General features: G+C 37.2%; 1 protein-coding gene across 1 annotated transcript; it reads left to right on the top strand.

Moving 5' to 3' along the window:
* Positions 1-1,422: 1,422 nt before the first annotated feature.
* PARP4 (poly(ADP-ribose) polymerase family member 4) lies at positions 1,423-15,674 on the top strand (the record flags this gene model as incomplete). Its single annotated transcript, XM_082043346.1, is given in 20 exon segments — positions 1,423-1,468; positions 1,471-1,544; positions 4,078-4,211; positions 4,213-4,271; positions 5,295-5,349; positions 5,552-5,695; positions 5,697-5,733; positions 6,457-6,590; positions 6,592-6,638; positions 6,845-6,867; positions 7,111-7,299; positions 9,013-9,144; positions 9,353-9,439; positions 9,835-10,068; positions 12,199-12,228; positions 12,230-12,302; positions 13,170-13,180; positions 13,182-13,300; positions 15,187-15,268; positions 15,272-15,674. Coding segments are annotated over 20 exon segments (1,776 nt in total). The 3' UTR covers positions 15,338-15,674.
* Between the last annotated feature and the right edge of the window lie 1,182 nt (positions 15,675-16,856).

Genomic DNA, 16,856 nt, shown 5'->3' with positions numbered 1-16,856 from the left:
TTTACTGAGTTGCGGTCCTTTCAGGCATTTTACAGCAAGGTATAAGTGTGTCCCAGCCCTTCCTACCTACAACACCCCGGCTCTCCAGTTGTACCTCATGTTGTTGGGGAAGCAGGGGGATCTTAGAGGGAGGGCAGCTGCCTGAGCAGGTGAGTGTAAATGATTTGGCTCCTTCAACATTTAAAGAGAGGAGTGGGATCAGGGTCATTTAAGTTATTATGCTTACAACAGAGAAGGGGGGATGCATTTGCAGAGAAACTTGGAGAAAACAAATCTCCCAAGTTTACACATTCCTTTCTGCTTACCGGCTCACCTATGGTTTACTTATATATCAATTCTGGCAATATTTTTTTTTCTCACTTCGTAGCAGCTTGACTTTCATAGGCCCTCTAGCTTGCATTTAACACTTATCTACCACTGAAGGGCTCTGAAGCGCTGGAAAGCCCGTGGCATGCTGAGGAGATCATGTGCTATATGAAGAGCTCCATGTGCTATATAATGTTCTCATTAATACTGTAATTATCATTCTTATAAGTTTTTAAAATAACTTGACACTTAATATGCATCCAGAAAAATAAGTACGCATTGATGATACATTTTAGTCACTTAAACCAGATGTTGCCTTTATATTTTGTTGTCATAAATTCTACTATTGTTTAAATAAAACTCTCCTAGCCTCTCATATCTTAGCATAGTTTGTCACAAATGACACACAGCTGATTTTCATTCAGGTTGTTTTACAGACAATTTAAGTTGACACTGCTGAGAAAACCAGTCCCCTTACTTTCATCTCTTCCCCTGCCCCTCCATCACTTCCACTGCTACACTACTCATTTTTGTAAATCTTGGCCATAGGCCATATTGTGAATTCAGTCAAGAAATAGATCTGGTTTAAAGCTAGCTTCTTGGGTGTAGGGGTTTTGTTGTTGATGAGGTTTTATTTGTTGTGTTTGGTTTAATTTAGATCAGTTTTCCAAAGGTCTTTTTAAATGTTGTGGCATGGGTTTTTTTAATATATCTACAGATTATAAATCAGTGAGTGGAAACATGAAAAGCAGTTTGCATTCTTGAAAAAGACAGTACTGTGTGAAAGGGGAACTGAGAGGTTGATCCAGTCTAAATTAAGATAATTCCACATTACTTACAGTGAGTATTAGCAGCAAGAGATCAAGACAAGACTTAGTTCAAGTCATGACTTTACTGAAAAGGTAGTTCACACTACATTTTCCATGTAATTAAAAAAATTGATTAGGAGATGTTCTGGGTGGATTTGTTTACCAGATGAATAAAATGGGATTTGTTTTGGAACTTCCTAGACTCACACAGAATATATTTGGGGACAGACTACTCAGGTGGATTGTGGGAATGAAAATTTTCTCAGCCAAAAAAAAAAATATTCTTTTCTCTTTTAACAGAAGGACAATGACAATCTTTGCAAACTGTGTGTTCTTTATTAAAGTGAAATACCCACTCAGGAGAAGAGCAGACTGAAAGTGTGCATAAAAGAAAATGGTGGAGTGGTTTATTTTGTGCTGAATCTCAACGTAGGTTCCAGATTTGTTTCTGAGATCTCAGTAGGAAAATATCAAGTGGTGCAAGTTGTAGAGTGTTAATCTTGCCTCATGTGGAGAAATAAGAACTGTAGAGATTATGTTTCTGTTCAATATTTAAATGGAGATACTCAGTTTACGTTTTTAATGCATCTGGCTCTGTATTACTGAAATGTCACACAAAAAATTAAGAGCAATATTCTCCCTCCACAAAAGAACCAGGCAGGTATTTCTCCTGGATAAAATTGCCATGCTGTTTTTCTTCTCTCATTGTTAGTGAAGGGAAACCAAATAAGGAGATGCATCACAGAACTGAGTTTTGGTGATGTTATTGTAAATGCAAGCGTTTGATTACAGAGTGAGGAATAGAGGGTTGTAGAGTTAGAAATCTGTGATATTCCAGTTTTTTATTTAAATACACCTTTCATTTTGAGTATATATTGAACACACAGCCTGTATAAATCAAGGAGCCTGTTTGTGTGACATACTCAGCAGTGAAATCAGTGGGCTGCACCGATACGGGTACATCACCTGCCTGGGGATGCTCGCAGGGACTGTGGCCAGCTGGTATGGCTGCTCCCACACTCATACTTCTGAACTCCCTTGGACCTCAGGACTGAGTGTTCATATCCAAACTGCCTAATGGGAATGTCATGGTAATGTTCTGTCTCCCAAACCAGGAGAAACCAGGAGGATGTCAATTGGCAGAAACTAGAAGTGTGCGTGTGCCGAGGAACATGCTAGTGACAGGGAATTATCTAACATTATCCAACTTAATAGTGAAGGCATAATACCTTGTTAGTTTTGCCACTTGAAATTGACATTTATTTCCTCCTTCCCATAGGTACTAATTCCAGCAAGCTCATAAATACTGCCATATTAATGAGTGCTTGCTTCTAATCCACCTTGGGGATAGTATTGTATTACTATTGTATTACTATTACATTGTATTACTATTTCAATTTTTTGTTTTTTCTGTATACAGTTTTTTAATTTTGAGAAGAGTAAGACTGACTTAATTTCTCCCTATCACTCTTATTTAATGTTTACTAACATAACACTGGGTGAATTACTTGAAATCCTACTCCTATGTATAGCTCCTACAGGTGATTGTAATTTTACAAACAGCAAAAATTGTATACGTTGTCCTCAGAGTCTGCAGTTTAAATTGTATATAACATAAGACGTTAACATTGAAGGAAAAAGAAAGGAATGTGTGAAGAAAATGAATATTATAGGTATGTTATCATCTTGTTCAGAGCCCAGCAGTTTCCTGGTGACTCTGACAATGCACATTGTCAGGAGAGGAAGTGAAGAATTAAAGAATAACATATCAAGGTCTAGCAAGGGTATTCCTAAAATGTGATAGATTTCTTTGCGCTTTAAATTCAAGATTTCCAAGATGTTTTGACACATCTCTGTGGTGACTGTGAAGCAACAGGTGGACAATAATTAAGGCTCACATTTATCCAAACAAACTGCTGATCTCCAAATACAATTTGGAGGGAAAAAAGTCAAGAGCATGCCTCATAAAGCCAATAAGCTTTAAAAAAAAAAATTGCTAATAAAAAAAAAAAAGTTGAAAATGGCAAATATAATAAGAGTTAATGCAGTACAAAAACGTATTAATTGAAATCTGTATTTTGAATCATCTTTATATTTCAAAACCTGGAATTTTTGAGCTCTAGGATGCTGAGAATAGCTAACAAGTGGGCAACCTGTTCAGGATAAATCTCACCCAAGCTTCAGAAGTTACGTTATGCTTAAAGATTAAAAAGAACCTCAGAACAAATCTGGGTTCAGTGCTGCTGCATCAGGAAACAGCTCATATTTTTAAAGCCGCACTTATGTCATATGTAACAAATAAAAGTAGATGCGTTTATCGTAATGGTTCCAAGCAGAGTAGATCTAATTTCATTCTGATGTTATAACTTCTCATTTATCTGTGTCCATCAGTTCTTGAATGCTTAACGTTAACTGTTTGAGGTGCAAAATCCACTGCCTCTTACTTCTGACCATTTCACTTTATTTGACTTCTTGAAATGTTTTTATTTTGTCCTAACTATGCAGAAAGTTTTAACTTTCAGCATATATATGATTCCAGTAAAACAATGTGTGATTTTTTTATAAGGCTACCAAAGATGATGATGATGATTATTATTATTCAGTGTTCTAGCCAGCTTTTTTTTTGGGGGGGGACACTCTTGCACCAGATAGCTTTGAGTTTGTACCATGTTGGCCACAACAGAACTTGGTGCATTATTGGACCTCTTATGTGCTGCTAAAGGCGCTACAGAACGTTGGGCACTTGGTCACCTTCATATCTTCGTAGTTACTGTAGAAAAGTAGACACACTCTGAAGAAATCCATATTTTAGTTGAGCTGAACTGTTCATGAAAGAGTTCTGCTCTCTCTGCTGGCCGTGGATGAAGTGCAGATGTACCATGTTTCTAAATGAAATGTTTCAATTAAAAAGGTCTGGTTTAGAATGTTTCCATTGCAACTGTATTTGTAACCTGTGCTTCAGAGTACACATGTTCTTGTGTATACTGCTGATGTCCTCAGCTGTCCTGGTCTAAAAAATATTCAGAAGTATCAGCTCGCTGTTTTATGTGCAGATTTCATTTGGACATCAGTTGAAAAGGGGAAGTTTTTTCAGATTGGTATATGGGGTAAATAAATCACAAGATGACATGTCTAACCAAAGGCCAGACAAACAGGGTAGGTATATTTGGCATAGTTTATTCATCTATCAGTTACTTAGGGAAAGAAGGTTTTAGAAGATTAATATTTATAATCAGCTTTTAAGAAATCAGCAACCACGGAAACTGGCAATAAAGTTGATAGAAAAATTAGAATTTTTCAGGAAAAAAATATTAGTTCCATTCTATGAAGTCTTTCCATTTTTTTTTTCTTTTAATGAAACTTTAAATAAGACTTCAAGTTGGAAATGTGGATAAAATATTAAAAATAACAAAAAAGCTACTCCAATTACTGTCTTTATTTGACTCCACTGGAAAAAAAAATTAAAGTAACCTGAAAGTTTTAGTTAATTTCAACAGAATGCATTTCACATTTTTCCATTTCAGTTTGCACCTACAGTCCAGCTCCCTGATACCTGCAAAGCTTCTACCAGCTCAACAGGTATTATAACAGTATGGTTCAAGCTTTATGATTTTCTGATTGAAGCTCTGTTTATCATCACAACTTTTTGTCTTTTCTTGTCTCACATGGGATTTTGCAATTAGTCTGACTTGTTGTTTTTAGAAGTGCTAAGCATCTTTTTCTCTCATGAAAATTCGTGGGAGAGCTGAAAATCAAGATAACTGAGGCTGCTCTGAGTTGATAGGGAACCAATATTGTTATAACTATTTCTAATTACTGAGTTAAAGGAACAAAACCAGCTCAAATACTCTTAAAGCTATTAACAAAATGCAGCCTTCGCTTTTAGACACTGCTCTTCAGTCATAGGGTGGTATTTAATTACTATGTGGGAATATACTAGAAGTTACACTTGCTCTAAAATTCCTGATGCTGAGTGCCAAAAACAGATCACAGTATCACAGTATGTTTGGGATTGGAAGGGACCTCAAAAGATCATCTAGTCCAATCCCCCTGCTGGAGCAGGAACGCCTAGGTGAGGTCGCACAGGAACATGTCCAGGCGGGTTTTGAATGTCTCCAGAGAAGGAGACTCCACAACCCCCCTGGGCAGCCTGTTCCAGTGTCTGTCACCCTTACTGAGATCATGGCCTGGAGAGGAAATTGGGCAGTGGCATTTACTTCAGTGATTCTCTTAGGTCTGAATAACAACAATGCTTTGCATATTCTTTTTATTTTTCAAATTAAGTAGATATAATGCTTAATACTTTTAAGGTAATTTATTTTATAAAGTTTATTCCTGTCCGTCTGTTCAGAAGTATTTGTGTATCTTTAAACTCCTATGATGTTTACATTAATATAAATTTTAATAAAATATGTATGATCTTTCTTTACATATAGGGCTAGTACTAAGTATATTTCACCCAGTGAAATGGAGAGAACACAGCTCCTGGCAGTTTATGATGTGGCACTTGGATCCTGCTTAGATTTGTATGAACAAGATTACTTGCTAAATAATGTACCATCAGCTTATGACAGTGTGCACAGTCTGTAAAACAGCAGCCATCTCTTCGGAGTTTGAGGTACTGCTCCTGCAGTTCTGGGCACTTGAAAAGGCACCAAATTTTGGATTTATTGTATCAGTGATAGAAAACAAAATTAATGTAACCTGCATTTCCATCTGGACACTAAATCACTCGACAGTAATGTGTAAAATCACTTTTGTCTGTCTTGCAGCCTGTAAAATGTGTATAAAATTTCTAAGTCTCTAAATTCCTATTTGTAAAGAATTTGCGCAAGAAAACAATACTTAAAAGAAAGATGTAAATCTCATACTTTATGATAACTGAACTATTATGACAATTTAAATTGATATTTGGAAGTGATATTTTACTTTGTGTGGAATAAGAAATCATTACCGTGGAAAGTTCATTGCTCTGTAAAGGAATCCAGCTGATAAAGATCCTTGGATTGGTTCTGTACGGCAGAGGTGACAACTGTAGTGGCACAATAGCAGATACAGTTGCATCCAGGCATCCACCACTTTTGTACTTTTTTTTTGTTGTTTTTAGTTCATTTGAGGAATGATTGTGCTTTGTGGAGAAGAGGAAATAGGAGGACTGTGAAGAATACAAATTAAGAAGGTAAGAGATGATACAGAGAGATTAGGGGAGTGAAAATAAAAGCTGTGAGGTTTTTATTCTTTTTCAAAAATGATGTGTCATTTAGGTTCACCTCTTAATCAATTTGCATTGTTTTAGATATTATCTGCAGCTTTGTTGTTATTGTTTCTTTGTTTCTATCAGGGTGATGAATTTGTTGTGTATAAAACCTGTCAGGTTAAAATTAGATATCTTGTTAAGTTTTGCCTTGCTGAAGATCAAATAAAACCATTTCAGCCTGCAGTTGAGATGGAACTGGAGCAAGATAACAATGAGCCATTCACAATGTTATTTACAGCAAGAGTTTAAGAAATTACAGCAAGAGAGTAAGAAATGTTTTCTGTTTGTGTATTGACTTGCTTCCAGAGTTTCCTAAATATTTATTAGAACACTTTTGAGCATACTTGTATAAAGAGAGCATAATGAAAAATAATTGGTAGTTTATTTGTGGATGTTACCAAATTAGTGATTACCATGTGGCATCTGTGTAGCATCTGTTTAACGGATTTTCTATAGGCATAATTACCAACAGCAGTTGCAACTCCTCCTGTGACAGTGTGTTTCAAGAAAAGCATGGGATGCACTTTTGCATAAATCATCAGATGGTCTATAAATAATTCAAATGCGAAGTTCTAAACAAAGACCTTCTAAGACCTTAAAGTACTATCCTGAACTCAGGATCTCTTAGACAACCAGCTTACAGCTCAACAATACAACTGGAGTACTCATAACAGAATCTGGGTGCTACTTTTGTGTTGTGAATTGCATACATAAACATGGGTGTTGGTATAGGATTAGTTTCAATCATCTTTCCTGAATGTGTATTTCAAAAATTATCGTTTAAATCTTTTGCAAACTCTTTGTTTACGCTATGAAAATACAAATCTTTCAAATCCTATAAGAACTGGTCTTCAGGACAGATTGGGAAATCCTGTCCCTCTGAAAGGTGTTGATATCAAGGCAAGGACAACAGACTTTGTAGCACAGGTAGAGTATGCTATTTATTGTCCTTTTCCATAACTCAGCCCAGAAAAATTAATGTTTGTTAAATAGTGTTTTAGTCAAAATGCTACTTAGTGTTTAGTTAATTGCAAAAAAATAAAGGGGGAGGGGGGTGCAATTCCTTCATTTCCTAAATGAAGGAAAGTTCTGAAACTGGGTGGAAAGAGTTCTTAGAGGTGTATACTAAAACAAATACCAAAAGCTCTTTGGACAGTGAAAGTCTTGGTGTTATTTTGAAGTCTATTTTCTGCCTATGTTTAATCAAGTCACCATTGTAGAGAAACCTTCTGCCATAGTGTACACATTCTGTTCCCTTCAGAAGACCTTCTTGGCAACCTCTTTGCCAGTTGAATTATAAAACAGTGAGAAATACCTAGTCTGATTCAAGGTTTATGGAAATGTATCTGTATTTTGGTTTTGACTTTGGTTAGACAACCTAAATTACCTTTCACAAGTATCAATACGAAATAACTTACTATTCTAACCTGAGAATTAACTAATAAAAATTAGCCAAGCAGGCTAAAGTAAGAGTCCACCTTGGTTTTAGTACATATGCCCTAAGAACACATTCTGTCAAGTCACAGGTCTTTTTCCAGTCCTGTGGCATAATTCCACAATCTCCTCCCCCTCCAGCTGCATCCTCCCTGAAGCAGTTTCCATCACGCCAAAGCTGTGGCTTTCCTGAGTTCTGTCACATGTCTCCCCCCACAAGGATGTGTATTCAGGGATTTCCAGTGCCAAAGTAGCTTCATAAAAGTAAATAATGGGGTTTTTTTATGCTTTTGCCAAAGCTTTAAGAAAGAAAGCAGAGGAAAGCAGGAGAAAAGGGTTTGAAAGAACGGACTGCAAATGCATCTGTGCTTGAACTATTTTGACACAACTGTTGTTGGATCTGTCTGATTCCTTTGAACAACTGTTCTCATGAGGGATTTGGGGGGTGCGGGGGTTTGGTTGGTTGGTTTGGGCTTTTTTGTCTGGTTTCTTATGGAATGAATTACTATCCAGTGGCATCTGTTCTATGACCCAGTCCATCAAAGCAAAAAAGAGTCTGAACATACAGGGCATAAACCAGAAATTATCAGATGACAAGGAACAATACGAAGGGCAATAAGGAATTGCTAGAGTTTTGTGATGACACATGGGAAGTAAATAAAAGAGTGGATGTGACAAGAAAGTCAGATGCAATCTGCCACCTCAGAGACAGAAATTCTGTCATTAGAAGACTGATACTATGCACATAGAAGTAACATAGGCTTTTCAAAACACCCTTTTAGTTTATTGTAAAAACAGACCAAGTTTTTGTGGAGGTTTACTCTTCCTTCTTGTTTAGTCCTTACTGCTTGAAACTATTATAGACATATTGCAGTGGTGACTTCTTGGGTAGGCAATAGCTTGACAGCTCCAGCTCTGCCAGTATATCAGATAACCTTTGGAAGGTCATGGCTTACTCTTCTGGAAGACATGAGACTGAGGAGTTAGAGATTAAAAGTTCTACAGCTCCTTGCATGTTTCTGGAGATATGTATTTGTCAAACACTGACAAACGTTACACCTTTGTTGCTAAGGTACAAATAGTAGTTCCAGTTGCAGCATACCTGTTGACATTTTGTGATGCAAAGCAGTTATGCTGTTACACTTAATGTATTCATGCTTTAATCACATATTAACATTACGGTTACACAAAAAATATTCATTTCAGGTAGTAATGTTTCAGACCTACACTAATCAAAACAGTAAACCAATTGAACCTAAATATGTCTTTCCTTTGGATGACAGATCTGCTGCTTGTGGATTTGAAGCTTTTATCAATGGAAACCATGTCTCTGGAGAGGTGAAATGTTTTTTGTACTTTGATGTAGCTCCTTCAATCTCAAGATCTGAAAGCACTCAATTAATAATGAAGATGTGCAACACTCGGTTTCTCTTGTATCCTTTGTTGCCACCACTTGACTGGATTTCAGGTAGTCATGCCATTCAAGAGAATATTGTTTTTCTGTCTATAGAGATGAAATGGCTTATTTTCGGACAATCTTTCATAGGTTGAAGAAAAGAAACAAGCACGTAGGTCATATCAGAAATCTATCAGTCAGGGTGCTGGGGCTTATCTAATGGACCAGGATGTACCGGTATGTTGAATATTGTGGTTTAGTACCTATTTGAAAGTTTTGCAGTTGTCCGGTTCTTTGCTGAATCATGTCTTTGTTAGGAAGCTCCTTTTTACTATAACTTGCTTGGACCATACATATGATACTTCTAAAATCAACTATTGATCTTTAAATATGTGCTATGGCTTACATCAAACAGCTATTTCTCTTTCAGGTGGTTCCTTTTTTTTTGGTAAAATATTGATTTATTCAGTTACTGTTCATCAGTTTTTGCCAGAAATTAATAAATTATTGAAAGTTTGACATTTCATATCATAGTCCTATTTTTTTCCTTACACTTCACCAAAACCAAATGGTAGTTTCTGGGTTAGCAGTGTGCCTAAACACCAATTAGCTTATTGTTTTGGAAAACATAGGCCTTAAGGATGTCATTGAAGGTAGTTTGTGCATTTTGGTTTGGGGTTTTTGGGGGAATATTTTTTGTAATAAGTGTCGGAAACATATCTCCAAATTCGACAACTGTGATCAAAATCACCTACATCACCGAACTGAGTTTTTGGCATGGTTGTATCACCTTTCATGTGCCTGTTTCTGTGTCACCAGAAACAGGGCAACAGGGCAAAGCATTAAATGAAAACACACAGGTTTGTTAAAATACAATCTTAAAATAGCATCTTCTCATTTTGAAACAAGAGTTCTGTTCTTAGGGCATAGTAGTCACACAAGAACGATTGTTCTCCTTTTCATGCCTTGTCTTTTATTATAAGGTAACTGTAAACATCCTTGTCATAAAGCACCGTGAACCCAAACTTAGGAATGCTGTGATTGGTAGAAAGCCTCTATCTCTGAGGATGTATTTGTTCCTGCAAGACTTAGAAAGTTGACTCGAGTTGGCACAGGTTAGATTTCATATTTTGAGTTTGCTGGTTTTGTGCTGCTGTCTCCCCTCAGCCTCCTTTTCTCCAGGCTGAACAGCTCCAGTTCCCTCACCTGCTCCTCATCAGACTTGTGCTCCAGACCCCTCACCAGCTTTGTTGCCCTTCTCTGAAGACTCTCTCCAGCACCTCAATGTCTTTCCTGTGGTGAGGGGCCCAAAACTGAACATGGTATTCAAGGTATGTCCAGTTGGAATCTCACCAGGAGTAACTTGTACCCATTACCCCTCGTCTTTTCCATGTGACTCCTTGCAAAAAGGGAGTCTGCATCTTCTCTGTAGCCACCCTTCAAATACTGGAACATGGTGACAAGGTCTCCCCTAAGCCTTCTCAAGTGAACAAACCCACTTCTCTCAGCCTTTCCTCACACAACAGCTTCTCAATCCTTTGATCATCTTTGTGGCCTTTCTCTGGACCTTCTCCAGCCTGTCCACATCTTGTGGGTCACACATTGAATATCTGTAAGTAATAAACAGAAGGAGGTTCTCAAGAGTATTACATGAGCCAAGTGAAGAAGCCACCATGGGACGTCCTCAATAGAGACTCCTGTTGTTTATCAGCAGGCTGGCTAATCAACACGGTGGTTTGTTGAATTCCCTTTTGCTGGGAGTACACCCTGTACTACCAGATGCAGTGAGTTCCAAGTGCCCAGCTTCATGTTCCTTTGTGCAGCACAGTCCACCCTGTAATCTGCATCTTTGTGACTTAGTCTTGCTATTTTTTTTAAGCATTGCTTAATTCTCCATGTAATTAACTTTATACATAAAGTTTGTACATGAAAGCAGGAAAGTATAGCCAACCTCAGCATCAAGAAGATACATGTATTTTCCTGTATTTTTGACAGGACACTTTAGACAAATAATTTCTAAACACTGAACCAAAACTATGTGCCACAGGGATATAATGGGGAGTAGAGTAGTAGACTTGTGATTGACTCTTGTGGGAATTAACTCCCAAAATGCAGTTCAAGATTTCTTCTTTTTCAGCAGAATTGCCAGTTGTTGAATTTTTTAAAAGTTGCTCACAGTTTTTTACACTAATTAAACTTAATATTCTCCACTTTTTACATAATTTGGATAATTACTATCTAAGCATCCATTTAAAATCATATATTATCTTCTAAATTACCTTAAACGAGTCTGTAAATGGTTATAAATTTGTGTCTACAGTTAGACTTTTCTGGAACATAAAGCTGCAAGAACAGGTAGAGTTTCAAAAGCATTTAATATTGAAGAATAAGTACTTGAACATCCTGTTGAAAGCCTGCCTTCCATCTGACCTGAGGGTAGCAATTTGACAGATAATTTTATTCATGGGAGTTGTCTATTTTTTGGCAGGAAAGTCAGATAAAATAGGATTAGTTTTGTTAATACTGCCTTTAACAACATACATGGTAAAATGAATAATTTTATAGACACTTTGCATTCTCAGCAGAGGAGAAGGATCCTTGATTGTTCCTGCTGGGTAACAGGAATGCTTATTCCTTAGCACCTTTAAAAATAATTTTCAGAAGGAATTTGAAATGCATTTGGAAAGGATAGTGTTGTCACTGTGCATACTTTATACGGGAGTGATTTAAAAGTGACTGTTCTTACTGCTTGAGAGGTTTTTACAAGGTAGGCTAACTACAACATTCCAGATCAATTACAGACATTTGATGGTATATGAAAGGTTTTTGAAGTTTATTATTTGGATCACCTAAATTGATTATGTGGATTTGAGTCTTTGTGTTTCTGTAAGCTTTTTAGAAAATGTTTTAAATAATTCTCCTCTGTCCATTTTCTTCTTGCCAAATACATTTTCAGTGTCCTGAATCTTTGGCTTATCCATATCTTTGTTCCATAGGATGGCTCTTGGAATCTCAGTCCACGGTTGAGAAAAAATCTTGAAATTTGATGTTGATCGTTTAATTAACAATTTTCTTATTAGAAAAGACATCCAATCACTCGGTAAATACTTTAATGTCATTTAAAAACAGCACTGTATTATATTTCTTATCTGTATGCTTTATTACTTTATATGTCTAGTGGAATTCTCAGTAAGAAATGCTCAGAATTTAAATGGATCTCTTCACTTAAAGTTTTCAGAAGTGCCTGATTTTAATAATACAGTTTCTTCTCAGCTTCTCTCACAATATAGTGTCCTGGTTGCTAAGCACATCTTCCAGAGAAATATGTGGGGGATGTGAGATACTTAAAGTAGGAATAAAGGTTCTTCTATCTCAGTTATTGTATCTGTTGTATTAATATCTACTAAAGAAAAAAAAAAAAAGAGAGGAAAAGTCTCTCCTAAGAGTGAGGCAGAAACCCCTTCTGCTTTTCAGATTTCAAATAATATGAATAATATTTATATAATTCTTTCCACACACACACACTGTCTGGTAGCATTTAGTGTACACTCTACCTATACACACTTTGCTTTGGATTTTGTCAATTGATGCTCTTTGCTGGCAGCAGACCAGAAAACCTGGGGGAAAAAAAAGGCAGTCCCTTCTTTCTGAAATATTAGAGGGCACAGTGCTTCACCAGAGGACAAAAATCTTACAAGTTGCCCATTATTGTGTATATTAAAATCAAAGTAGACAAGAACCCAAGCAAACACAAACTGCAGAAATCCCAAAGAAACATTACCAGGTTTAAGTTTGGAAGCCAGGTGGATACTCTTGATAGTAGTGACTGTATGGTGAAACAATTAAATCGGATTAGGACAACTGATGTTTTAAAGTGATATAGAGTACTTTGCTGAAAGTTGTGAAGAAATCTGTTGTCAATAAATAATTTAAATAGTTATACTGCTTCCCTTTTGTTCTTCCTTAGGCCCGAATGGAAAAAAAAAAGCTACTGCAGTTGGTGGCTGCTCTTATGCTGCAGTTCATACACTGCACAAAGAAATTGAAAGGGGTGGTTTTCAAAAGACTGATAAAACGGGATGATTCATCTAATTCAAGGTGTGCTTTTAAATAAAATCTTGTAATTTAAGGTAGTAATGTAAACCTTCTCAACACACAGAAGATTAATTTCATTATGGAGAGTCAATGACTAAACTGCATGATATGGCTGTAGAAAAGGGAACGGAAGGTATTAATCATATTGGTGGCACGTGGTTTCTTTTAAGAAGGTGGATGGAGGAAGGAATGCTGTGCGAAATATGATACAAAAATAGAGAAGCATAGAAAGCAGTAAAAGATACTTTATACTTATTAGAATAATTTAATAGTTCAGGTTGGATGTGACCTCTGGAGGTCATCTCTTCCTTAAAGCAGGGCCAACTCAGGTATTGGATAAGTTCTTCAGGATCTGGCCCAGCTGAGTATTAAATATCTTCAAGGATGGAGATTCATCTACCTCAACCTTTTTAAGGGCAACCTTTTCCACTTTTAATATAACTTATTTTAGAAACTAGGAAAAAAATTCTATTGGACCTTTTGTTCATGAAATTTGTGCTGTTTGGCCTGCATCCTTGTTTAGAATTATAATTATGGTTTGGTGTTCTTCATAAGCATACACCATAAAATATTCTGGACAAAGACTTTTGAAATTATTAGAGCAGACAATTTTTCACAGCACAGTTTCCACCCTTTCCTTTAGCTGCAGTGATGGACTGCTGGTGCTGGATCCCCAGCCCTCACTTCTGTGTGTCACAGTGCGCTATTATCTTTTGAATATACTGTCCATATGGGGATATAGCGGAAGATTTGGCGAGGAGGTTAGTTAAATGTAAATACGCTCAAGTGACTTGCACCTGTCTGTAGAAAAAGCACATACATTACACTAGTTGTTTTACTGACCTTGTGTGCTTGATGAGTAGAACCTCTGTGTTAGATAACATAGTGATAAGGTGCCTAGAGTTTCTCACAGGCCTATATCTGAGATTCCTGCTTTGTTGTGAGAAAGAGCGGGAGGCTGCGCCTGCCTGAAGCCTTGAAATGCAGGCGAGCTCAGCAGGCCCGGTGATCTTCCAGCAGGGCTGAACTGACCAGCGCCTGCGTCCCCGCCTCTGTCACCTCTGCCTGGGAGCGTAGGTGCGACTTCGGAGATCCCCCAGTAGAGAGGTAACTACAATAAAACTTGCTCTTTGCAATGCATTCGTGGCCTCTGGCTCTTCTTGCGACGTGCCTGCATATGTGTACACACTGTCCCTGTTCCTGAAAATTCCCTTTTGTTGCAGGCAAAGTGAACAATTATCAGGTGGCAAGTTTTTTGGTATAAAGGAAAGGCAAAGGTATTAAAAGAAGCATGAAGAAGTCAGCCTCCGGTTAATCTGGATTGCCCCAGCCACCAACAGATTCGTTGTGCCAAAATGGGAAGGTTTACACACTTTGTACTTTACAGGGCATGTAGGAACAGGATAAAGAAACAGCCAGGAGAGTGCTGCGAAGTCTTCCTCCCTCTTTTGAAACTCCCTGACAGTAAGAAAAAGTAGGTTTTACAGTTTTGGCTACTCGATCTGGAATACAAATAAAACTGCATTGATTGCTGGCTGAAAGCAGGCTGGGTAGACCAAAAAAAGATAATTCTAACATCTGAACGCACAAAGGGGGAGTCAGGTTTGCCTTTATGAAATGCAGTGTACTTCACTGTGGTGATTGAAATAGTGCAGATAAATGCAAGTAATGATTATAAGCCTACATATTTCCCATGTGGAAGATTCTAAAAAGACAGAGTGGCTCAAGTTACGGTGTTTTCTGCATCAGATTACATTTTATACAGGCTGGACCATCGTACTATAGAAAATACCCTATTTCAAATAATTATAGTTAAAATAAATTTTCTTCATGCTCCGTTGGTGGATTTACAAGATCTCATTGTAATAAAACTTCATTTCTATGCACAGTGGTGTTCACTGGGCTTTTGAGTTGGTCAAGAAAGTGATAAAGTGGGTAAGAATTGTTGAGAGGCGTTTTCCATCAGTTTGCTAGCAACTTGAACTTGGGAAAGACTGGGATTCTGCCACCAAGAAGATATTTGGCATCAAGTTTATCTAACATCAGTTCTCTTTCTACTGTAGGAAACTACAGCAGGTCTGTGGAATCCTTGACAGAGTATGGGAATAGAGATCAGCCTTGAAGATGTTCAGGTTTACCCTTGAGAAGAATGGGAGTAAAGGAGTGTCTGGTGATATTAAGTTGTACTCGTGAGAGAGAAGGGAGTAGAAGAGTAACATGGATGATAGCAAAATTAGCCAATGAGATGTTGCTGCTGTAACTTGTAACCAATAGTGAAGAGACACATGAATTGGTAGAACTGTATAAAAATGCACTTGTAGCAATAAATGGCATCTACTACTTTCATCCTGGAAGAACTTGGTCCATGTCATTTGTCTGTCTCAACCGCAACATTCTACTTAAAATATTGAATCGCATAGTTCTTTAAGATAAGAGTCTACAGAGTTAGCAGAGTTAGCTTTCCTTGCAGTTTTATGTAAATTGTTTAAACTGAGGACATTTGATCTTATATTTTTACTGAATTCTCATAGTCACAGACTTCAAGATATGGAAATAAAGGGTCTTAAAGTCTTGATTTTACATAGATGCAGTATTTTACTTACTTGCAGCTCTGTTTAAAATACCTTAATTTTTTTTACATTCATCTCTGGTTCATTGCATATTATACAAGTACTTTTATAATACCTCTAATGCTTTGATTTCTCCTAAAATCTTATATGCCATTTTAATGGCACAGTAAAAAAAGCATAATGTAGTGATTCAGTTAAATATGGCAGATGTTTTGACAGAGGAATGTGATAAACAAAGAACTAATAAATATCTTTATATCATGTCAGTGTTTTCAACTGGATGGCTTTGTAATTCCTGTAGTGTGCCTTGAAATGCAAACAGCAGAACAGTTATTTTTCTCCTGCTCTGCTTTTCTTGTCAGTCATCAGTCAATTTGTGAATACATAGGTCGGTTTTGTTAGGAGGAATGACTTATCTCTTTTTCTTTTTTTCTTGCAGTTACTCTGTATTCTGATTTTCTTTGGACAAAAAACTCATTAGTTTTATACTGCACCAAACACTGAAGCCTAATAACAAAACCAGACTAAAGGCGATTTCTTTTAATGTAATGGGCTTTTCATGGGTGTTTGAATGAACACGTTATATCTTCCAAATTAAGGAGCTGCACAGAATCACACTTTGGTACATTGTGACCTGAGGAAATGTAGTTAGAGTGAGCAATGAGGCAGCATCCAGTGTGTACAGAATGAACTCTGCGTGTGCTTACCCAACCATTGAAAGTGTTGAGAAGCAGGAGATTCCACAGCCACCACAGGTAATGTGTTACACTGCCCCAGCAGACAGAGAAGTGTTGTAAGAGGTTACTAACGCAAACTGCGGAATCTCTTCCATAGGTGTTTTCATGAGAATTTAAGCAACCATCTGCCAGGGATGGAGTAGATACACTTCCTCTTGCAAGAGGAGATTGCTAAGAGGAATATCCTAAGGTCCTTCTGTTTCTAAGGTGCTCTGAATCCTTTTTTTCAGCTGGGTAAGATACTGACTCGTT

Source organism: Streptopelia decaocto (genome assembly GCF_964273445.1).
Source record: "Streptopelia decaocto genome assembly, chromosome: 1".
Lineage (NCBI taxonomy): Eukaryota > Metazoa > Chordata > Aves > Columbiformes > Columbidae > Streptopelia > Streptopelia decaocto.
Note: the sequence above shows the minus strand (reverse complement) of the source record. Positions and strands in the feature narration are given on the sequence as shown.